This window comes from Ovis aries, chromosome 16 (genome assembly GCF_016772045.2).
Source record: "Ovis aries strain OAR_USU_Benz2616 breed Rambouillet chromosome 16, ARS-UI_Ramb_v3.0, whole genome shotgun sequence".
NCBI lineage: Eukaryota > Metazoa > Chordata > Mammalia > Artiodactyla > Bovidae > Ovis > Ovis aries.
The window spans coordinates 36089384-36114564 of NC_056069.1; the positions used below are offsets into that span (position 1 = coordinate 36089384).

Genomic DNA, 25181 nt, shown 5'->3' on the forward strand with positions numbered 1-25181 from the left:
CTGACTCAATGGACAGGAATTTGAGTAAACTCGGAGTTGGTGATGGACCTGGAAGCCTGGTGTGCTGCAGTCCATGGGGTCGAAGAGAGTCGGACATGACTGAGCGACTGAACTGAACAGTGACTGTCCATTCTTCCTTGACAACTTTTTGAGTCACAAGCTCTCAGTGGCCATTCCTGCCTCCTCACCTAGTTAGCTCCTCTTCTGAGTCATTCCCTGACCCCCCTACTTGCTGTCCCGCCCTAGTATGGGGTCACCTTTCTATGATCACCCACTCCTGAAGGAAGAAAAATTGGTCCAGTTCGGGTCCTCAGTACCTTTTCAGTTCTTGTTTGAGGGCACTGGGCAGTGTCTGACTGCTTGTTACATAACTGTTTCTTTGTTCCACTCAGTTGTGGATGCATTAGGAGGAAGGAATAGGGACACACAGTATGTTTCGAGACACGCAGCAGCAGCCAGAGCCCAGATGGCAGTGCACGCTAGAGCAGAGAGGTCCGCAGGCAGCGCTGCAGAGGCAAAAACAGGACAGGGGAAGCCGTGTGGACCCCCGTGGCAAGACAAGCTGCCGATTTAGGTTAGGTGTTTCGTGGCTCTCAGAATAATGGGCAATACCTATTTATCTTTTATAATTCAGAAGCTATATTCCTACCTTTTCTGTGTGTCTCTCAGGAGGTAGTAATGTACAGGACTAACAGTGGTCTGGCGGTCAGCTTTCAGACATTTACTGCAACTCAGAACAAATCATGGTTCCTTGAGGATTCCCCAGTTGCAGGCCTTACTGCCTCAGCACAGGCTGACAGTGTGGATTTTTTAGTCACATTGAGCCAAGAAGCTGTTGTATCCAGAGTCTTCTGTATTCCAGGCCAAATTGTTGTCTTGTTTCTAGTAGTAGTTGCTTATGAATGCAAATTTTGTTCAAAAGAACCTTTCCATGGCTTTTTACTGAGCCTTTAAATATGCATCAGTTAGAGAAATTACTTCTTTCCCCTGTTTTCTCTGGAAAATTTCCCTCTTGGCGACGCTGTTCTAACCCACACTACTTACTTCCAACCTTGGACCTCCCTTATCGCTGAGGCTGAGATCCGGTAGGTGGGGAAAACAAACCTCATCATGGCCCCCAGCGCCCTCTGTCAGCCTGTGCACCTCACACATCCGTGCTGCTCTCTGCCCACGCTGGCCACCCCATCCCATCGCTGTCATCCCTGTCCTGTCTCCAGAATCCCTTCCGCCCACCCATGGGACAGCAGTCTCCCTTGAAGGGAAGTGAGGGGCTGGCACAACCATTCATTCACTCACTGTGTGGGGTTGTGCTCCTGCTTGCCGTGGTCTGTGCCCAGAGTGGAGCTGCAGGCACAGGCCCCCGTCTGCGCTCATGGAGCCCACATCCATAGTGGATGATGAGAGGGGAGATTCTGGCCACCCAGGCCTGCCCTTCTCCAGCCTCCCTCCCCAGCTGTGCCGTGACCTCTGCCCCCATTCATCGTGGCTCTTGAGCTTCATGTCCTGGCCCAGCTATGTCACTACCTGATCCTTGGTTCTTTGTTATTTTTTTTTTTTTCCAGCTGCAGAGTTGATCTGTATGACCAAGTAATTGCCATAGAGCAGCATTTCTAAACTTGGCTAAAGGTTTATCTAGTTTAGCACCATTTTGCAGTGTATGTACAATGAAATGATGTGTATAATTCTGGCTCATTTTCATGAGGTTTACCTGAAAACATTATTTTTAACACTAGTAAAAATCCTTCTTTCTTGAAGATGATCTCAAAATAGAGCAGGCTCTTGGAATGGGAAATAGGATCCTCCTCACTTGGAATTATGACCCCAACATGACCTGCGACTATGTAATTAAGTGGTGTAACTCATCTCAGTCTGGACCCTGCCTCATGGACTGGAAAAAAATCCCTTCAAACAGCACTGAAACTGTAATAGAATCTGGTAGGTGTCTCTCGGAGTTCTTTAAAGATATTTTTAAGATTTACCTTTTATCGAGGTGACATTGGTTTAGAATAACATCATGCAAGTTTCGTGTGTACACCATTATGTTTCTATTTCTGTATACACTACAGCGGCTAACCACCAGAAAAAAAATTTTTTTTTTTTTAAGAGCAGCACGCGGAGTTACTGGTTGCAGTGCAGTGACTGTTCCCCCTCACCACTGGGCTGGTTATGGATTGGTTTAACTGTTTTGGAAAGCAGTTTGTGGCAGTATGTGTGTGAAACAATTCATAGACTCTGATCTCGTCGTTACTTGTCTAGGAATGTATTCTAAGGAAAAAAAATCCAAGAGCAGCACAGATGTACATCTAAGAATGTTCAGCACAGCATTGTTTATAATTATAATGACCTCATTTGCCACCTTTTTGCCCTTGTTTGCCCACAAGCCGGGTTACTGAGCACAAAGGACTTGTACCCATTAGCACTTCCCCGATGCAGGTCAGGGATGCAGTGAGGGCCGGGGGGCAGCTCAGGAGCTGCAAGCCTAAGATGATGCAGCCAAGACGGGTGTGCAGTTGCCTCAGGCCTAGCCAGCCTTGGCCTTGGGAGCTCTAGCGTCTCTGTACCATCACTGTTCCTTCTGAGCCCCTGGCACGAGCGAGTGTGTCTCTGCCTGTGGGAACTGTGGAACCTGTTGGTAGTGAAGCTTCTGACATCACCACCCCCCCCACCCCCCCCCCACCAGCCCCATTCTCCCTCACGTGTGAGTGAAGTGCAGGAGAGCGAGCAGCTGCTGAGCCTTCTCTGCCAGGAATCACGTTCTGCTCGTTTACTTGTTCACTGTCAGATGGTCAGGGTGAGCCCCATGCATTGGATTCCTACATGGAGCTTCAGATTTTTTTTTCCATCTCTACTTGGAATACAGCCAGATTCTTTCATGTGCATAATTGGCCAAGGCCTCGATGGTTGGCTTTCTTTTTCCTTGACGAGTGCGTCGTCCCTTACTAGTGAAGTACAGCCCAACCTTACACAGCCATAGTGTGCTCTGTATAAATTATGACCCCTCTTCCCTCCTTTCTCACTTTGGCCTTAAAGAATGATCAGAATGGACTGGGGCAGGGTGGAATGATGCGGGAAGGTGAGAAATGTCTCTTTAGCTGGAATATCTGGGATATAAGATGAAGTTGAAACCTGTAGGGTGAGAAGGAGGACCTTCGATGCAGAGGCCCCGCATAGCATCTTATTGTTAGCTGCTCACATCTGTCCTGCCAGCTGCTCCAGGCCAGGAGTCCTGTTAGGTCCACCCTGCTTTGCATTGTATTGAGGAGACAGTTGAAAGTGATTAACTTGGATCGAAGTTAAAATGCTTTTCTTGTATGTCTTGGGGAATTAATAGCACTAAATGCTGATGCCGTAAAGAGGAATAGACTCTTAAGTCCCATTTCCTTTAACCCCTAGGTGTCCTGTACAGTGGAAATTTTAGTATCTGCTTCTTGGAACAAGGGAAGAGCAATGGGTTCTTTCCAACCCACAAATAACCCTAGTTAGGGAAGAGCTTTTCAGAGGTGTGATACAGACCTGGGGCTGTTTCAAAAACTGACCCAGGACCAAATCTAGGAAGAAGTTGTCTTTGCTTAATTTGAAGGAACAAAATGAAAACCTTGATTACCATTTTTTCCCCCTTCAAGATGATGTCATGTTATAATACTAAATTTTTCATTGCAACAGATGTGAATTTAATTTTTGTCAAGTCACTTTTCACTCTGAATGTTTACTAGTTTTGGAAACGCAAATTATTTTCTGTAATCTTTGTAAAATTAGCTTTGGAAATTTCAAAGTGAGTTATTTTCAGTTTGATATTTCTAAAATAGATATTCATAGCCATATGTACTTAGGAAAGTTTACTGATTGTGTTCATCCTGTAGATCAGTTTCGACCAGGTGTAAGATATAATTTTTCGGTGTATGGGTGCAGAAATCAAGGATATCAATTATTACATTCTATAATTGGATATGTAGAAGAATTGGGTAAGTTAAATGGGTAAGTTTTCTTAAGAGTTGAAGATAACATGAGAAATTTTAAGTAGACATCAATTTTAAGATTGAATTCTACAAATAGATTGAATTGAGATGTGTATTAGTTCAAGAAAGAAAAATAAGTTAGATGATAACTGTAAAATTATTGATAATTACTTATTCTTACTCCATTTGTTTAATGTTTACATTTGACAGTTTTACTCTTGTCATAGAGAAAACTAAGTCTTATTTTGGATGTCAAAAAGATTTACTATGTACTTTTACAAATTTTAAAAACTGTTTATTTAAGACTATCATTAAAAAGGGGAAATAGAAATAGTCTATTGGAGTAGCCACTTAAAGATTTTGCATAGGTTTTGCAAACCCCCCCAGATATGTTTTATACCTGAAAGTTGTAAGTTCTACCCTTGTATCTTCATAGTAAAAGTGCTGTGATAATATATGTGAAAGTTTATGATTAAATAAAGAATAATGTTCTAATTCCAGATTCAGCTATTTTTGAGGCTAGAAATCTCATTAAATCTTAATGTCTTGCTCTGTATTAGTAAACTCTCCTCTAAGTGTGGGCTTCTTTTCTTTTACAGCTCCAGCTATTGCTCCAAATTTTACTGTTGAGGATACATCTGCAGATTCTATATTAGTGAAATGGGAAGAAATTCCTGTGGAAGAGCTTAGAGGATTTTTAAGAGGATATTTATTTTACTTTGAAAAAGGAGAGAGAGACACATCTAAGATAATGGGTTTGGAATCAGGTGAGTAAATTACTAGAATAAGTATATACTGTTTCTTAGAAGCTCTATATTAATTACAAAAAATGGAGAGAAAGAAGAAAGAAAAGGTAAAAGAAAATGCTACTGAATAGTTCAAACTGGTCTCCAAAACTGAACAATAAGGAAGTGAAAATGAAGTCATTTGATGAATATGAGATTTTTCAAGATTTTAGTATGTAATAAATGGCATGTGGTCTTTAAGAAATCATTTAAATCATTTATTCTGAGGCCTTTGATTATGATCCTCACAGGACAGAGAAGATCTCTTACTAATCTCGAATGATGCATAACAAAGCATCTTATGAAGGTTACCTTAAGAAAAAAAAAAGTCTTCCTGCATTTATGCCGATGGAAGTGAAAACTCAGGAACCTAAAAAATGGCTTCAGAGCCTCCTTTTATTTGACAAAGAACTATCCTCACAGTTAGGCAAGGCCTTAATGAGTTGGGAAACTTAATTGGCTTGATAGAGCATGTGTGTGTCCCTTAAATCTTAAAAACTTAAGAGTCAGTCTTGACAATTGGTAAGTGTATGCACAGAGACCTTTGAGAATCCTCAAATTTACAAATACAGAAATGTTTATGCAGACTTTTGGCTTTAAACCCTCAATGACATTTCTGTTCAAAGTCAGAAGCTTCTTATTTATGACTGAATAACACAAGCGTGTATCATCTCTTCAGTTTGAGAGCTTTTGTTTTCCTTAATGACCTTTTCTTGGAAAGAAACCGTTTAATTATTTAATGACTGTCTGACAAGTGGATAACAAACAGTGCCACAGGGACATGCTGCCCACCTGGGCATTAGTTTAGTCACCTCTGGAAAACAGCTGCATAAACGTGTGCCTGCCCCAAATCACGGAGTTCTGCATTTCCTAAACCTTCAGAGTTGAGGCAAACCCCAACTATCAGATTCTGCAAATGTCCAGAAAAAAAAAGTGCTCAGTCATGTCCAACTCTTGGCAACCCCATGGACTGTGGCCCACCAGGCTCCTCTGTCCAAGGGATTGTCCAGGCAAGAATACTGGAGTGGGTTGCCATTCCCTTCTCCAGAGGATCTCCCCAACCCAGGGATTGGACCCGGGTCTCCTGCACTGCAGGTGATTCTTTACCATCTGAGCCGCCAGGGAAGCCCAGACATGACACCAGAGCCTGGTGTAATTTCCCTCAGGAGCTCAGAAATTTTGCACTTGAACCTCAGGTTCTCAGAAATTTTGCACTTGAATCAGTTAAAATTATAGCACGTAGACTTCTGGTTTGAGTGGGTTGGTCCCTAAAATTAGAGTAAAACAGAGGAAAAAAACAAAAAGCAAAAAACCCATAAAGCCAATAAAGACAAAGAACCGGAGAGGCAAAAAAGAGGACATAGAAACATTAGACCGTGGAAGTGGGCTGAGTGAACTGGAGGAGTGGACGGTGGGACAGTCTAGGTGGACAGTCGGGCGAGCGTCACTTAGGAGTGGTCTGGTTTATCCTGACGGGCTAGCAGTGGATGCCAGTGGTTAGGAGGAATCTGGGCTGAACAGCAGGAGTTGACTGAAGGCGTGTAAACATCAGTTAAAACGCCCGAGTCCTACAGCATGTCATGTGAGTGCCCTCTCCCCTGAATGAGAACAGATTTATTCCGAACCAGAGAGCCTCCAGGCAGGGGAGACCACAGCGGACAGTGTAACCTTCCTTCTTCCTCCTTTCCACACGGTTAATAGATCTTCAGCTAGGCATGTTTCCCGGACAAGAGGTGAGAGGATTAAATGGTTCCTGAGAAAAGACATAAAACATGCCGAGATTCAGGGGATTACCCCAATGAAAAGCCAGGAACCCAGCTGGTCATTTCCTGTCAGTAACAGACATGAAGCCCACCTACCTCTAAACCCCACCTGTGCACACCAGGCTTCCAGTGAGCCTTTTAGTGGCTCACTTTTAAACATGAGTAGTAGCCAGGGATGATTGAGTAGCCAGATGATTGAGAAAGCTTCTAACCTGCAAGACAGACAGCAGGAGAAATCAGAGGAAACAAATGTTACATGGGAAGGCAGAGAAATTTAAAAAAAAAAACAAACTATTCTTGGATAGTTGAGGTACAACTATTTATTGAAAAGACATGATGTTCTAAAAAGGAACAAACAGAAGATGGTTATGAATTCCTCCAAATTAAAACTGTGATTGAGGAAATTTTTAAGGAGTTAAATAGAAGTAGAAATATTAAAATGGGGGAATTCTTCTGAAAGTGAGACACAGGCAAAAGAGACTTGGAGGTAAAAGAAAGTTGCAGCTTGAGTCAAAGACCTTCCCTGTCCTCCTTTATAAGAGTTCTGTAAGAGAGAAGAGTGGAATGGAGGGAAGGAAATTATCAAAGAAATAGCACAAGAAAATTTCCCAAAACCAAAAGACCTCAGTGTATGCAGTGAAAGGTGCCATTAAATACACCAGTAAAATGGAGAAATAGATCTATGCTGAATATGTCATGGTGAATTTTCAGAGCACCTAATATATAAAGAAAAAGTCCTAGAAACAAAGAAAAGCAGTTATGGTGCCCGGATCAGGAATAAGAATGGCAGTTCTCAACAACATACCAGATACTAGAAGATATTACGGCTAAAATACTGAGTAAAAAATTGTTTCAGCCTAAAATAACTGCAGTCAAGCCAGTTTATCTACAGATACAGTAGTATCTGTACTACTTCTGTGAGAATAGAAGAAGACATTTTTAGACAGGCGAGGCTACACATATTGCTTCCCCCAGCTATCCCTTCTCCAACATCTACTAGAAAAGTGGGCCTCCACACGAGGAAATAAGTGGGGCGGGGAGTCCCGGGACAAGGGCCCCTGGAAGGCTTTCAGTCCAGAGAAGACGCCCTGGGAAGCAACCTGATGAAGAGCGGACAGGGGCTGGGAGAGGCCACAGCGCTGGGACTTAGTTGTGTTGGATCACATGGAAAATTGTGTTGAATATTCATTGAAGGATGTGGGGAGAATTAGTAACTGGTACATCAAACAAATAAGGAAGAAAGGCAATTAAAACAACAGAAAAGAAAGGAAACATGATCATCTCAAGCAGTTTGTCTTAGCAGTACTTCATGTTTATATAATCATGATAATATAAACACTGAATTTACCAATTTTTTTTATGTTTTTCTGCCAGTGATGTGGCGTTGAGGGGAGAAGGGCTAGTGGTTGTGTGTTAGAGCTAACATCTAAAATTTAAGTCAAGCACTACCAATTTAGGTTTCCCTAGTGGCTCAGTCAGTAAAGAAGATGCTCCTGCAGTGCAGGAGACTGCCTTGCAGTACAGTAGACCCAGGTTCAATGCCTGGGTCAGAAAGATTCCCTGGAGAAGGAAATGGCAACCCACTCCAGTGTTCTTGCCTGGGAAATCCCATAGACAGAGGAGTTTCATGGGCTGTAGTCCACGGGATTGCAAGAGTCAGACATGACGTAGTGACTAAACCAGCACCAGTCTAAGTTTATTTCAGAAATGGAAGTGAATACCCACAGAAACTGATAACTTGATTTTGAAGTGATTGGTTGCGGGGGAGGGAGATGCAGGCAGGCAACTGCTGCTTTTTATTAGCCATATGCTATTGAACTGCACTATTTTGGTTAAAATTTAAAAAAACAATAGTTTAAACAATTCTTCTCATTTCCTTTTAAAACAATTCCATGGCCTCCTCACTGGTGTCTTACTTGAGACCTCGGTTTCCTGAGTCATTTGGAGTGATCTCCATTGATTCGTGCTCCCGCTCCCTTGAGTTTCTCACTTCACTCACAGACAGATGGTCAGCTCAAGTGACAGTGTCCCTGCCCCCATGGGTTTGGGTTGCAGTGGGTTTTCATGCTCTGAGTAACAGAAAGAAAAGAGACTTTTATTGATTGCCTGCTGTATGCCAGGCATTATTCTAGAGAATGTGCATGGAAATTTCTGAGAGCTTCGAAACAGCTCTGAGAGCTAAGTCATGATATGGGATTTCACAGTTAGAGAAACTCAGGTTCAGAGTGGTTCAAATAACCACTGTGATAACCCAGATAACCACTCTGATCCAGATAGCCCAGCTGCTAACTGGTAGATGTGGAATTGAACATGGTGCTGACTGGCAGTACAGGCTGTGGCCCTGGAGGCGACTAGCATTCAGACTCACTTAAAAATGATATGTGACAAGTTTGGGTAACCAGGTGTTTAAAAATAGTATAGAGATCAGTAATAATTTTTTTAATTTTAATTTTTACTTTATTTTGCTTTACAATACTGTATTGGTTTTGCCATACCTTGACATGAATCAGCCACGGGTGTACATGAGTTCCCAATCCTGAACCCCCTGAAAGCTGTGGTACATATACACAATGGAGTATTACTCAGTCATTAAAAAGAATACATTTGAATCAGTTCTAATGAGGTGGATGAAACTGGAGCCTATTATACAGAGTGAAGTAAGCCAGAAAGAAAAATACCAATACAGTACACTAACACATATATATGGAATTTAGAAAGATGGGAATGATAACCCTGTATGCGAGACAGCAAAAGAGACACAGATGTATAGAACGGACTTTTGGACTCTGTGGGAGAGGGAGAGGGTGGAATGATTTGAGAGAATGGCATTGAAACATGTATAATATCATGTAAGAAACAAATCGCCAGTCTATGTTCGATACAGGATACAATAATAATCTTCTTCACTTGCAAAACAGGTCGTTTTGACACAAAGGTTAAGAATATTACTGACATATCCCAGAAGACACTGAGGATTGCTGATCTTCAAGGTAAAACAAGTTACCACCTGGTCTTGCGAGCCTACACAGGTGGAGGAATGGGCCCAGAGAGGAGCATGTTTGTGGTGACAAAGGAGAACTGTGAGTTAAATGTTGTGATTGAGTTGCTTTCCATACGCAAGGGCATTGGTTTTCTAGTGACATTTGTTTGTACAGAAACCCCCTCTTTGAATTTCACATTTTGTTATACTTTTAAAGTAGGTGGAGGGCAGTGTTGAAAGGCCTGAAATGACTTCATATTTATTCTTACTAGTTATCTGAACCTATTGTCTAATGCATACTTGAGAAATTAAGGGATTGAGGATATATCTGAAGTTTCGAGTTCTAAATTCATGTTAAACTTACGGTCAACTGGTTTAAAATTTTTTGCCCGAAATATTCTGAGATTTTTAACATATCCTGGGAAGAATGTAAGAAACAGCCTTAAAAAAGTGTAAAGCACAACACTTATAAATTTGAGACGGAAAGTAGAGGAGATAGACTTGATCAGTTGGTCAACAGCAAAGAACTTTCATTGATCACAGGCTTGTTCTCTAGCCCTGGGTTGAAGGTCATACATGCCTTTAAATAAAGGAGGGCCATGTGGAGTTAGCTCTCACCTGGGGGTGATTTTGCCTCCTAGGGACACTTGGCATTGTATGGTGCCGTTTTGATTGTGCTACTGGTATCTGGTGGTTAGAGGCTGAAGGATGCTGTTAATCTTCCAGTGCGTGGAACAGCCTCTTCCCCACCAGCACATGTCAAAGAAATATCTGCCCTAAAATGTTAGGAGTGCCGAAGTAGGGAAACCCTGCTCTAAAGAACTTATGTGCTAGTATAAAATTACAGTACTTTTTAAGGTTATGTTTTAATAATTTTTCAGTTTCTCTGGAGCAGTTAGGATTTTTTCTTCAGATAATCTACTGACTTAAATGTCTTATGAATTTATTGAATTCATATATAAAAATGATGATTTTAACCTCTGCAATGTTCTCTTTTCAGCTGAGGGTTTGATTATTGCCATTCTCATCCCAGTGGCAGTGGCTGTCATCATTGGAGTGGTAACAAGTATCCTTTGCTATCGGAAACGAGAATGGTAATGATTGACTCTCACTGTTTTGTTCTTAAGGGCATGATTGATTAGTTCATGTGTTGAGAGTCTGGCACAACTTGCGACTGGACAAAATAACAGGTACACCTTTTTGGTGGAAACTAGGTAATACATATTTATATTGGTCAGAATTAATGTTGGAGATAATATTAGACAAGAACATGGCATATTATTTACAGGTTTTAAAACTTAACACAGGAAAAGTGTAAATTTTCCCTACTATGCACAGGGAGGTCTGGCAGGCTGCAGTCCATGAGGTCACAGAAAGTCAGACATGACTGAGCATGCACAAAAGCATATTTACTAATTAAAGTAGTAGCCATTGTACTAAAAAAAATATATTTACAGGCATAAATACGTCAGTAGCTATACGCAGGGTTAAATGTAGTTTAATGATTGAGCTCTCCCTTGTCCTGGTGATCTATTTAGAAAATCTGGTCATTTATTTAACAGATGTGAATGGCCCTCCCATGTGAAGGGAGGTACAGTGGTAGACTAAATAAGTATGATCCTTATGGAATAGTGGGGAGGGTGGACTTGCACCCATAATCATTTAATAAATACACGTGGAGAAGTGTGAGTGGGTGCTGGAAAGAGCACGGGCGCGTGAGAGAACAGTGGGGAAACGTGTCTCTGTGGGCGGTCAGGTTTCCCTGTGGAGGTCCCTGGAACGGGAAGAGGAGAGGATGTGCCAGGCAGAGAGAAAGGCTTCTCTGAGGGCCCGCAGATTGGAAAGAGCTTGATCTTCTGGAGAGCAGTGTGTGTTTGGATGCAGTGACTGCGTGAGTGGTGTGAGCTGAGGTGAGCGGGCTGAGCAAATCGCGCCTCGTGCTCAGCCAGCAGGAGCTGTCCTGGGCTGGGCTTCGGGCAAACGGCTGTCTTCATTTGGTCCTCACTGGCCTTCAAAATGCTATCATTCATGGTAAAGAAGAGAATGTGTTCTAGCAATCCTGGCTTATAAATCAGTATAGTAAGTTTAAAACTATAGAATACCCTGTTTGATAACCACATTCTCATTACCAAAAATCACATTTTTAAGACAGTTTCCATTCAGAAAAAATATAAGGAGATAGATTGGAAGTTAGAGCATTTTGGACATACATTGACAACATTTTTTTTTCCTATAGGAATTTCAAACGATAAAAAAAATTTTTAACAGCTGTAACTATGATAGGGCACTAAGCAAATTTCCTTTTTGTGTTTAGTTTTTGCTTAAGATTAATAGCCTTCCTTTTTCTGATAGTCCAGGAAAAGTCTTTTTTGAGTAGTAGAGAATGGAAAATGCAAATATGTTCTCAAGTAGTTAATGGTACTGAATCCAGTCTACAGTATGAGCATTTTGGTTATATGAGTAATGCCTGTATCTTTTGACTTGACAGCACAGTCAGCATCTTAACTCTTTTCTTTCCATTTTCATTAGATACATAAGATATTATAGTTCTAGAAACAGAAGCACTATTTGTAGTTTTTGGATAGGAACCTCTGAATGCGTTGTATGAAAGTTCTAGCAACCGATCAAACTGAAAATGATTTTCCCTTTTTATCTCATGTGTTCATTAGCATATTCATATAAAACGTCAAAATAAACCTGATAACTTACTAACTCGTTGTCTAACTGATAATCCTTTAATTATTAAATGTATTTAATCTTTATTTAAAGGATTAAAGAAACCTTCTATCCTGATATTCCAAATCCAGAAAATTGTAAAGCTTTACAGTTTCAAAAGAGTGTCTGTGAGGTAATCCTTCATTTTCTTACATTTACCTTTGAAGTACTGACTTCCTTTTTTTAGTCTTTTGTGAAAAGTTTTTAACATGCCAGTGTCATGAACAGTAAAATGTACTAAGAAAACAGCAGTGCTTGACCATCTGCTGAACTTGCAAAATTATTAATTTTAAATTGTGCATGCTCTTTTTTCTTTTCACTGCTATGAAGAACAAGGAAGATACTGATATGTAGAAAAAAGTAGCTTTGCTCTAGGATGAGTAGTAGAGATGCAATTTTATAAGCATCTGTGAAAAATATATAAAATAATGCTTCTTTTTGTAGAAGGAGCATCGCAGCAGCTTTTCATGGTATCCCTAATCCCTATTTTAAAATTTACTCCTAGGGAAACAGTGCTCTTAAAACATTGGAAATGAATCCTTGTACCCCAAATAACGTCGAGGTTCTGGAAACTCGGTCAGTGGCTCCCAAAATAGAAGATACAGAAATAATTTCTCCGGTGGCTGAGCGTCCAGAAGATCGCTCTGACGCAGAACCCGAGAACCACGTGGTTGTGTCCTATTGCCCACCGGTCATCGAGGAAGAGCTAGCGAACCCAGGAGCAGAAGGCGGCGGGGGCTCACAAGTCATCTACATTGACATCCAGTCCATGTACCAGCCTCAGGCAAAACCAGAGGGGGAGCTGGACAGTGACCCCGTAGGGGGAGCAGGCTATAAGCCGCAGATGCACCTCCCCATTACTTCCACTGTAGACGACCTGGATGCAGATGATGACTTAGATAAAACTGCAGGTTACAGACCTCAGGCAAACGTAAATACTTGGAACTTGGTATCTCCAGACTCACCTCGGTCCACAGACAGCAACAGTGAGATTGTGTCTTTTGGAAGTCCATGCTCCATTAACTCCCGACAATTTTTGATTCCACCTAAAGATGAAGATTCTCCTAAATCAAGTGGAGGAGGATGGTCCTTTACAAACTTTTTTCAGAGCAAACCAAATGATTAAGTGTCCCCGTTACTTCAGTCCACCATCTCAATAAGCCCCCATTGCTGGAGCTGCCACATCAACCGAAGGCACCTTGGAGGGATCCTGTGAAGTGTTGCTAGTGGGGTGGACTTCACTCTCACAAGTCACACTAAGAAGTGTTAATGTGCTTTTCATACAGTCTCAAAGCCACAGAACAGTAACTCAGAAATTGGATCCACACAACTCACAATTCGGAGCTATTTGGGATTCGAGCCAAAGAATTCTCACACTACTCTGCCTTCAAGAAGTTTTTCAAGAACAAGCAGTGCCAGGCCCATTCATGCAAAACAAACCCTGAAGCAGCTATATTCTGCTCTGTCGTTCATCTGGTTTTCTCACACACATAATTTATGGAATTGCACGCAGATTTGCAGGCAGGGGGGTAAAATGTCAAAGTAACAGGTGATGTTACTTGCCTGACATTTGCTCCATTCCAGGTGAAAACCAAGCACAGATTTGGAAACTTTTGACATTATTCTTTATCCACAGCATTTAAAAAAATTAATATAATTTTTAATGTAGCAGCAGCTATTTAGTGTTTTGTTTGATAAAGTATGCTGATTTCTGTGCCTACTGTATAATGGTTATCAAACAGTTTTCTCAGGGGTACAAACTTGGAAAACGAGCGTGAAACTGACCAGCCAAAATCAGAATCATGTCTCCTTGCTTTGGTAGGCGTTTTACGTTGTTCCATTATTTTTTAGTGTTTGTGCTAGCTTCCCTTATTAGGTTGCCCTAATATTTAAAAGTAAATTTCTAAGACTGTAGATTTTTTTTAATTGTGTTTTTTTATGACAGTGTCAGTTTTATAAATGTATGAGCAAATTCAATATTATTCATAAACACAGGATTCCAGTGACTTACTATTTGAGACGACTACTAAGCAATATCTGGCAGCATCAGCTGTCTGTATAGGTGGGATTGGCCTCAGTTCCTCCTGAGAAGACCACGCTTTGAGCCCTGGTTGCCTGGGCAGCGTGAGCATCTCTGACACCTGCTAACAGGTGTTCTTTCTCATCGCACATCTTAGCAGTTCCTTCCTCTTCATCAGTCCAAACTAGTTGTTTCAGTCCTCAAACTTTTCAATATAAAACTAAAAAAGATAATGCTTCCTAACAGGGACAGTTGCTCAAGGGCTCTTTCATATAGAATGTCATTACAGAGGATTTGAATCCATGGGCATACCTGTATTAAAGGTGCTCTGGGAGATGTCTAGAGTGGGGTCCTCACAGCATTCTCTGTCCACCCCTGATCTTCACAAGTGATGTCTGGAATGAGTGTGGTTCTTGGAGAAGCAGATTGAAGAACTAAAAACTGTATCTTATATTTTCCCTGCCCTCAGGTTGTCTTGTGTATTTTATCTTTTGACAGTTAAGGCCAGAGTACCTGAAAATTTGGAAGATCTGAAGAAGTCACGATAAGTCCCTTTTTATTTATCATTTGAGATTCTGTAGTGTATGTGCACATAATGAATCAGGTTTTTTTCTTTTCTAGCCCATGATGTATCAATATAAAAACCATGTTGTAGAAAAAAGCCTCAACAAGGGACAAAAATCTACTTAGGTAGTACTCTGCTTTATGAATCCTGATTTTAATCGCTAGGATTCAATTAAATCCCAGAGCTTCCTGGTAGATGAACATGTGGAGTGAAGTGCAATTAATTATGTATACACATAGTACAGTAAAACCACATAATAGCTCATAGGTATTTTCAACAATGAAAGTTGTATCAAACCAGAGTCACCTCTAAACAGTTTGCTCTGTCCTGCTATTTCTGCTGTTGGGCTCCTTCCCTTTGCTTCCACCCCAGACACTGAGCCCTGGAGCTGCTTTCTCTCCCTGCAGAAGCTTGTTGTGACCACACCCTTCTTTCCCCCAGTTCATGCCTCTTTTCTGGTCAAAACTGACCAGTCCTGTGCCTCATCTCTTTAGGATAAGTGTTTAGGCCTCTAAAGTGTCTCTAGGCCAAGGTAGAAGTTTATTGATCTTCACTCCACTAACCTGAGATAATGGAAAAAGGCCGGAAGAGATTGTTTTGATTTCCATCATGTGTGTTGCAGCTGCTACCATCTACCTACATAACGACTCCTTTGTTCGGCTCATGGTGCATTTCACCGGGGCTCTCAAGTCCTCTCACTCCGTCCAAGGCTTCATAGCTTTTTCTGTATGAAGATTCAGAGAGCAGCTCACCTCTCCCCTGCCCCTGGGAATCCACACACAGGATCGCTGGATTAATGAGCAGCAGAATGTCTCTCTGTTAAGTCTGGGCAGGCTCCTTATTACTTGTGACAGGCTTAGAAGAATGTGGCTTAGGTCTGAGGTCAGAACAGATTTCTCCATCTTTCCCCTGTTGAAGACTGCCAGACCTGAGCTGCAGGTGGGAAGTGATTACCACCCAGCCTCTGGGCACCTGGGCACAGGGAGAGGGGAAGAAGACACCCTCTGTCCCATATCCGGTTGTCTGTGTCACTGCAGACCCTGGTAAATGCTCAGTGCCAGGACCCTGCACATGGCTGAGAGGTGCTCTAATAAGACCTTGCTCTGTGCAGTCAGATTAGCTCCTCTTCTGAGGGAGGGCTTCCCTCCAGCCCTTCCTGATTGGGAAACCCACCTTTCCTGCCAAAGTTTCCAGTTAAGCCCAATCATTGGTTAGAAAATTCTAAATGTCTGAAATATATCCCAGTATGTCTTGATTAGTGCCATGTAAAGGATACATTTTCACATCTCCTCCAAGCCAGCAAACCAAACTTCCCTTGTGAGGAACGGAGATTCTGATGGTCATTGTGACTATATTTCTCTTAATGAGTGGCCATCTGAAATAATATTTAACATAAAAATATTCTTGGAAGACTTAGCCAGGCTTTTGACACTAGATAGGCCTTATAAATTGCGTATTGCATGGACTAGCATCCATATACAATTGAAGTCTTCAGTGTGCTAAACCTGTAGGAGCCTGAGTTTGACACTGTGGCCCAGTTATCTGGATAGTTGGGTGTTTATGTGCTTCAGTGATAGAGGTGCTCCAGCCCTGCAGTTTACACAGAGTGGCAGCCATTCCCAGAAAAATTTAAAGGCAGAAGTTTCAGCCTCATTTTCCATACCAGCATTGCTTTCACGGCTCATGGATCTGAAGGATTGCATTGAGAACATCTAGTCCTTTTGCACTCTCAGAAACTGTGGTAAAAGTCACGTTCTTAAACCTTCATGCAACTTGTATTCTTATTGGAAATTAGTCCTGTAATTTCTTAGTTGTGTTCATACTGTCCATATTTAAAGAACATCACAGTCCTTTTTTGTACTTGAATAATTAGATGTAGTTTAGTGAAGGAGACATGTGAATGTTTTCTTCCGAAAGGAATTTGGAATCAGTTTTAGCGATAGTTTGAAATAAAAGTGCTCCCTAACCTGTTAATATCCAGAAAATATTATCTCAAATTTTTCTACTGCTCAGGCACATAATCTGATAAAAAATTTTTTTTCTATTTAAGGTAATTTTTACTGTTTTCTGTTCTGAACCATGTTAAAATTTGTGTATCTTTTATAACATACATTTCCCCCCTTATTTTGAAAGTATAAAATTGGGCATCTCAAAAGTGAAATGTGGGATCATTAGTTAATCACTATGACTAGGCACATAATGGAAATTCAGTCAGGTTTTTTACTGACTGAGTCCCATCCCAGAATGTGTTGATTCAACAGAGTTCTCCTGCAGGATGGTGCATGCCAAGATCTAGCGTGTATAGATCTGAGACCATTGGCTCCCAGACTCAGATCTACTGTAGAAGTGACTCCACAGGTTGAGTGAAAACTTGGGTCTCACACAGATACCTTATTCTAATCTAATTTTAAATATTCACAGTAACTTTTATATGATGGGTTTACAATGCGGGACATGTTTGTACCAACCAATTAAGTTGGTTCTAGCAAATCAACACATTGATGTGTGAGTTTTACTGATTAGAATAAGCACTCATTCTCCTGATAAAAGCGTTTATTTTAAACTGATACTTCCTGCTAAAACAAAGTTTCATGGTACCATGGCCATTTTACTTTTTATATCCAGAAGAAAATCTTTGACAAAAGAAAATGATTTGTGGCTAAACTTACTGGCAATGTAGCTTTTAGTCATGACCTTAGAATATCATTGGAAATGACTTGTTTTGAATTTGGTCTATTTATACCTCCGAGGATTATGTGCCAAGGCTATTAATATTTAAACCTCTTACTTCAATTAGGTGGTGAGATTCTTATTCCTTTTCAGTTAGTACTTTTTTGTCTTTTAACTATTACATGATCATATTCATGCTGATTTTAACACAAATGAACTATCTTTAATTCTGGTAATAGATTAAAGAACAACATTCTGTTAATTGAGATGTCAGACTCTGTTGTATATGGTAAAGTTTCATGGGATGTGATTTGAATATATCCAAATCCTTATAATTATGATACTGGATTGTAATGGAATTCTATTATTTTTAATCATGAATAGCATTTCTTTCTCCCTACATTAAGAATGTTAATATTTTGGATTATAAATCATGTTATCAAGAGAATTTACATGTGTGAGACAAATTCTAACTGTGGGACATTTTTGTGAAAATTAAAAGTAGTATTTTTAGAGAGAAACCCTCTGAATGTTTTTTTAATGTGCAAGTGTGTAGTTGAAGAAATACAGAAACAATAAATTTGAAAGCTTTTAAATAAGTAAACTGTCACTGATTGAATATTAACCAAATAGAAAAAGTAATTTTTGGTTGCTGTAACTGAATACCCAAAAACTTAAAAGATGAGTTGGGGAAAAAAATGAATGCTCAATTAATAAGGAATTAATTTTTATTAATGCATATATCATCTAAAATTGCCTTTGCAGTAGCCAATCAGAACTTTAAAAAATTTTCTAACAATATAGACCTTACACTGCACAGAATCCAAAAATAATTTGTATACCTGATTGAATTTCACTTGTGTATTGAATTTCTTTGTACATTACTATTTTTTCCTAAGCATTCTAGTGGTATATTATAAAAGATCAAAAGATTTCTAGGTGGTAAAGCAATTTTATTTACAAAACATGGACAAGTTAACTGTTAGGTTTAACCTTAGCATTAGTATTTTTGTAGTTGATTATAGAAAATAATACTGAATAATTCTCATAAAAATTTTTTTCAAATCTCCTCAGTTTGATTTTCAATACTTTTCCCCATTATTTATGATATATCCTTCAATTCCAATTTTTCCCTCCAGCATAATGTTTCAGAAAAATGTGACTGTTATGAATAAAACAAAAAAGAAACCCTCTTCCACTCATGGTTGTGGAAGGGTAGATATTCCTGGGATTGGGATTTATCCAATTATTTCCTCCAAAAGGGACAAGGCTTTTTTTTTTTTACATTTCAATTCAGAATTGCTTGAAAAAATTTGGCCTGGATAGAGAGACATCCTCAGTTTGAGATGGTGCCACCTTAAAGTATGTCCAAAGGTAGAGTTGTTTTAAAGTGCTCATCTTTGCTCATAGAAGTGTGTTCCCTTTCCTTCTCTTTTGTCAGCCAGCTACAAGTCAGAGGTCCTTACAATGCTAGACAGTCACCATTTTTTACTTTCAAAATTGCATTACAGTGAATTACTGTTTACAAAATACACATACTGTGAACAGATATAGGTTTTTGTCTTTTATAAGGTTGTTTGTAGAATGAGTGTTTTTTTAAAGGGGATGTTATATGTTAAATATTTTCAGTTTTTTATAAATACTAGTTAACTGTTTACTAATTTTTGTTTGGTCAGGTGTGTGCAAATGTAGCTGAAAGATAGGGAGAAACTGCAAATCCAAAACTGTTTAATTTCTTGAAATGTTACCACTACAGACTTTTTTTTTTTTAATCCTGAATGATCAGTTGTGATGTTCTGCACCTAAAAATTGTGCTTAATCATGTCTGGAAACATTTAAATACACATATGCAGGAAGCAAACTCTATAGATTGCAGTATATTTGTGTGTTTCAGTCTGGTTCACAGAATTTCGAGTTTAACATGGAATAAAATCATTCCATTTACAGAGATAACAACTGAAGTATTTTCTGCCTTAATGAAAATTTGGAAATTATGTTGCTGTTAAAAGGAAAAATTTGGACATTTTATATCATTGTATAATTTCAGAATTTAGTGTCCATATCTTTTGGGAAACATGGTCATAGCAAGAACATAGAATTATAAGTAACCTATTACTAAGACACTTAAATATAAAACTAGTATGCTTGGCTGTTAACTCTAAAGATGTTACTTATGTCTGTTTTTAAAACATGCATGTATTTAACAATTTTATCATAGTATTGTCATGGAAAAAATAAATATATTTTCTTACACTGACAGATTTGGGCATTATTTAGGATGGGGGGAGGGATGGTTTCCTCCTATTTTAAGCACTTGAGAGAAATGGTTTCTGCTTTGTTGTTAACACTTTTGGTTCTGTCTCAAAAATTACAGTGGCTGTGAAGCAATCACATAGGGCTATGACTAAATTTTTAATATTTTAATATATTGCTATGTCATTGATAAAACCTTCCATATATTCCACTAAATCTACATTCTATTTACCAAAGAAGTTAACTATAAAAACAAGTAATGGGGAACCAGCATTTTAAAACAAATAATAAATACTGGTCCTTAAAGTATGGCTTTTAATTTATTTCCTCTGGGAATAACCTAAACATTTCTGGAGATTCTAAAAATATATCAAAACTTTATTGTCAAGTTTTTGAATTTGGAAATATAGTCATTGATTCAGCAAAACCCCAATAATTTTGAAGTATGAAGTGATCTTAAATGGAATTTCAAAAGGGGGTAAAATGAAGTCTTTAGCATTATGCCGCCTCTGCTGACCCAGAGTAACAACTGATGTATTATGAATGGGCCTGTATTTAACCTGAAGAAACTGTTGATCAATTTTAAATTAACTGTGAAACACATGTTAGTGTTTAAGTACTAGAAGAGCTCATACATGTGGTCTGTCCTTTAGGGAGACCTCAGTGCATATCTGGTTTCCCAGATGGTGAGTTCTTGAGCCAAAATGTATAGCCCAATCAACCCCGAAAACTTTTAAAAGGGTCAATAAGAGTCGAATGATGTCATTATTAGGGGAAAACAACATATAAATGTATGAAAAAGCATTATTTTCATATGTAGCATTAGGCATCACACTAAAACGTTAGCTTACAAACTCACATTCATTTCAAAGGGCCTGTGTAAGAATTCGTTTTCAACGGCCTATAAATTTGATCTATTACCCTTCCCCTGGAGTGACTAACAGTAAAATTGAATTAAAAGCATTATTCAGTCTGTAAGAACCAGTGATGCTGAAGTAACGAGATGTCTTGAACTGATCTGGGATTAAACCCAAGATGATTTTTATCCCAGAGTGATTACTTTCAGGTTAAAGAAACAAAAGTTGTTAAGGATGATTGTGATAGAAACTGTTAAGTGGGAATTATGTTAAAATGAGTACAACTGCCATGTATGGGGGGGCTTCCCTGGGGGTGCAGTGGTAAAGAATTCGCCTGCCAATGCAGGAGATGCAAGAGTTGCAGATTCGATTCCTGGGTCTGAAAGGTCCCCTGGAGGAAGAAATAGCAAGCCGCTCCTGTATTCTTGCCTGGAGAATCCCATGGACAGAGGAGCCTGGCAGGCACAGTCCATGGGATTGCAAAGAGTCAAACACAACTGAACACACACACATGCCCTGAATGGAGCTCAAAATTATGTCCCTAAATGTTTGAAAGATGAGAAAGAACTTCAAGTCTCAGTTCAGTTCAGTCGCTCTGTCGTCTGACTCGCTGCGACCCCATGGGCCCCAGCACACCAGGCCTCCCTGTCCATCACCAACTCCTGGAGCTTACTCAGACTCCTGTCCATTGAGTCAGTGATGCCATCCAACCATCTCATCTTGTGTCGTCCCTTTCTCCCGCCTTCTATCTTTCCCAGCATCAGGGCCTTTTCAAATGAGTCAGTTCTTCACATTAGCTGGCCAAAGTATTGGAGTTTCCGCTTCAGCATCAGTCCTTCTAATGAATATTCAGGACTGATTTCCTTTAGAATGAATTGGTTGGATCTCCTTGCTGTCCAAGGGACTCTCAAGAGTCTTCTCCAACACCACAGTTCAAAAGCATCAATTCTTCGGTGCTCAGCTTTCTTTATAGTCCAACTCGCACATCCATACATGGCTACTGGAAAAACCATAGTTTTGACTAGATGGACCTTTGTTGGCAAAATGTCTCCATTTTTGAATATGCTGTCTAGATTTGTCATAATTTTTCTTCCAAGGAGCAAAGGTCTTTTAACTTCATGGATGCACTCACCATCTACAGTGATCTTGGAGCCCAAAAAAATAAAGTCTGTCACTGTTTCCACTGTTTCCCCATCTATTTGCCATGAAGTGATGGGACCAGATGCTATGATCTTAGTTTTCTGAATGTTGAGATTTAAGCCAACTTTTTAACTCTCCTCTTTCACTTTGATCAAGAGACTCTTTAGTTTCCTTTTGCTTTCTGCCATAAGGTTGGTGTCATCTGCATATCTGAAGTTATTGATATTTCTCCCAGCAATCTTGATTCCAGCTTGTGCTTCTTCCAGCCCAGCATTTCTCATGATGTACTGTGCATATTAAGTTAAATAAGCAGGGTGACAATATACAGCCTTGATGTACTCCTTTCCCAATTTGGAACCAGTCTGTTATTTCATGTCCAGTTCTAACTGTTGCTTCTTGACCTGCCTACAGATTTCTCAGGAGGCAGGTCAGGTGGTTTGGGATTCCCATCTCTTGAAGAATTTTCCACAGTTTGTTGTGGTCCACACAGTCAAAGACTTTGCCATAGTCAATAACGTAGATGTTTTTCTGGAACTCTGTTGCTTTTTTGATGATCCAGCGGATGTTGGCAATTTGATCTCTGGTTCCTCTGCGTTTTCTAAATCCAGCTTGAACATCTGGAAGTTCACGGTTCACGTACTTGTTGCAGCCTGGCTTGGAGAATTTTGAGCATTACTTTAAACCTTTTTCCCCTTCCTTCCTCAGCTAACAATCTTGGCTGCAGAGCTGGGTCTTCACTTGGACTCAGCCTTCAGAAGTAGGGTGAGTCTGGGTGTCTTCCGGGCATTAAAAGCCTTGCACACACCCCCACCCACGTTTTCCTTGAGTCGATGGAGAGGCAGGAAGACTTGAGGAGCTGAGTTTTAAGGACACATGGCCTTTCCTGGTCCCAGATTGCCCAAGGACGGAGCAGACAATGTGCCTTCTTCAGAGATGTACCGGGGGTCTGATTTTCTCAGTCACCATCTGAGGCTTCATTTTTCCCTGTGGCCAATGCAGATGTCGCACCCCAGGCAGCAGCTGCCCTGGCTCCCTGCCAGTTTCACCTCTGACGCCCATGGTGACCTGGAGAATTTTCTCCATCTCTCATATCACTCTTCTCAGCTCTGAGCTGTGGGTCTTATCTACCTTTGACCGGTTGTGAGGATTCTGGGTAATGTCCACAGTGCACCCAAGAGATCACATTTCACTATGTGACTCACGTCTCTGTCCTTTGAGAAACCTTGGATACAACTCAAGACTTTCTGACCAGCGCTTAGAGATGTCAGTGCCTTCAAGCTGGCTTAAGGTGCACCTCAGGTTAGTGACATCTCGCAGAGGGGGTTAGCCAGCAGGGGTCCTGCTAAGTAAAGCCCAGGATCTCTTCTCATGGGTCGATGCTGTAGTCTTCACCTTTCTTCACTTGGGTAACTTCTTCCAGGTCTCGGTTTAGATGGTGCTGCTCAGAGAAGTCTTTTCAGCACCCTGGGAACCCCATCATCTGCCTTCCCAGCACCCCCACCTCTCTCAGCTTCTAGCACAATCCTAAGGCTTCATTTGATAACAGGAATTGAACAGCTGTGTCCACAGAGATTAGCATAGTGTCTGCCGCATCACAAATGCTTGATGAATATTCTTTAAATAATTGTGCCTTGAAAGCGAAAGCAGTTTAATGTGTTTTCCTAGATTTTAGATATTATCTTACAGAGAGGTGACCACCTGTAGGAGAGTCTCTGGGGCTAAGGGGAGGAGAAGCCAGGGCAATCCTCCTGGAGCTGGGAATCCCTTAGAAGAGGAAGAGGCTTCCCAGGTCAGCTGGGGGAAGCTTCTGTTGCTCGTGGTAGATGCTCCTGTATTTGTGAAATGCAGTTACCCTTTAGTCTCCCTCAAAGGAAGTTTGCCCTTGCACTGTTATCTGACAAAAGCAGATAAATGGGCTTTATGTGAAGTGACCACAGGTTACAGCCCTCCCACCTAGTGCCCATCGCCCACCTCCTCCTGTTTGGAAATGTATTTCACTCTCTCAGTCAAGTTCTTGACATCCTTGCAAGTGACACTTTGCATGACGGAGGGATCCATTCCTATTCCCATCTCTCTTCTCCCAATTGCATATCTGCTTCTATAGGAGGCAATCCTTGCTTGACCTCTCCAGCATTTACTTTGTGGGCAGGGGTCCTGGTACTTTCTGCCAGCTGCACTGTTTTCCCCCAGAACTGACACGGTTCTATTCTCTCACCCACAACTCTCAGGCCAGACATCCCCCAAAAAGAGCTGGACCCATGGTTCCAGGCTTCTCCAAGTTTACAGCCTTATATTCAGAGAGAAGAGGGCACCCTTCCTTCCAGCTCCAGCAAGGACTCTGGCTGGCCTGACCTGTGTCACATATCCATCCCTGGTCCAGTCCTGTGGTTCAAGAGATGTTCTATTTAAAGGCTACTTCCCCAAGTATGATATAAAGTTAGAGGTGGACCAGTCAGTCCCCCAAAAGACAGGAGGTGATACTCTGAGTGGACAGAACAATAAATAATCACTATAGACTCACTGAAGAAAAGCTAGAGTAGATAAAAGGAAACAGAAAAAAAATTGCTCAGTCTTCTGATGCAGGATTAGCTATTTTTAACACTTTACTTTTTGTCCTTTTAGACATTTTTCCTGTGTGTATATATATTTACACATATTTTCATATGTTGTACCTGTATGCATATATATATATAATTACATTGTATATTCTATTTTGGAGCTCGATTCTTTTATATAACATTTTGAAAATGTTTGCATATCAATAGAATATTTTATGGCATTATTCTTTTCACAGATATATAAAATCTCAATATTCTTTAAATTCAGTATTCTGGACATTCATATGGTTCACACTTTTCCTTGAATAATGGAGGACTTTAAGCTCAGATGAAGCTGGCACAGATTTCCCAGCACTAAGAAGCAACACTTGAATTTAGGTGCTGTTGACACATGATGCTGGGGAAGTCCCAAACCACATTTCCTATGCTGTTAAGTGCAGTCTTCACCACTGAGTGACTAGTGAAGATTCTGACCTAATGCAGAATTCTCCCACTTATATGCCATTTCCTCTAAGATACTGGGGCAGCCAGCAGGAGCTCAGGGTAGGGAGTACTCAGGGCTCAACCACTCAACTCCATGCTGGACCCCTAGTCATTGGCGAAGGTTTCAGGACCCAGGGGAAATAGGATTTGGCAAAATTTATTGATATGTCTTTTTTTCTTTTTGTGACTGCACTGGGTCTTCGTTGCTGTGTGCAGGCTTTCTCTAGTTGTGGTGAGTGGGTCTAGTCCTCACTGTGATGCTCAGGCTCCTCATTGCAGTGGCTTCTCTTGTGGAGCATGGGCTTTAGGCATAGGGCCTCAGTAATTGTGGCACACAGGTTTTGTTTCTCTGTGGCACGTGGGATCTTCCCAGACCAGGGATCAAACCAGTGTCCTCGGCATTGGCAGGTGGATTCTTAACCAGTGGACCACCAGA

The 25181-nt window shown here is 40.6% G+C and overlaps 1 protein-coding gene across 4 annotated transcripts in view; it reads left to right on the top strand.

The window, feature by feature from the left end:
- Window positions 1-19713, top strand: part of LIFR (LIF receptor subunit alpha) — a 110233-nt gene extending 90520 nt beyond the window's left edge. For all 4 annotated transcript variants that reach the window (XM_060400477.1, XM_060400479.1, XM_015101316.4 and 1 more), the window contains 7 exons: window positions 1756-1935; window positions 3861-3962; window positions 4556-4723; window positions 9423-9584; window positions 10485-10578; window positions 12254-12332; window positions 12705-19713. In XM_060400477.1, coding sequence (XP_060256460.1) covers window positions 1756-1935; window positions 3861-3962; window positions 4556-4723; window positions 9423-9584; window positions 10485-10578; window positions 12254-12332; window positions 12705-13325 — 1406 coding nt within the window. In that variant the 3' untranslated portion in view covers window positions 13326-19713. The remainder of the gene's footprint in view (window positions 1-1755; window positions 1936-3860; window positions 3963-4555; window positions 4724-9422; window positions 9585-10484; window positions 10579-12253; window positions 12333-12704) is intronic.
- The last annotated feature ends 5468 nt before the right edge of the window (window positions 19714-25181 follow it).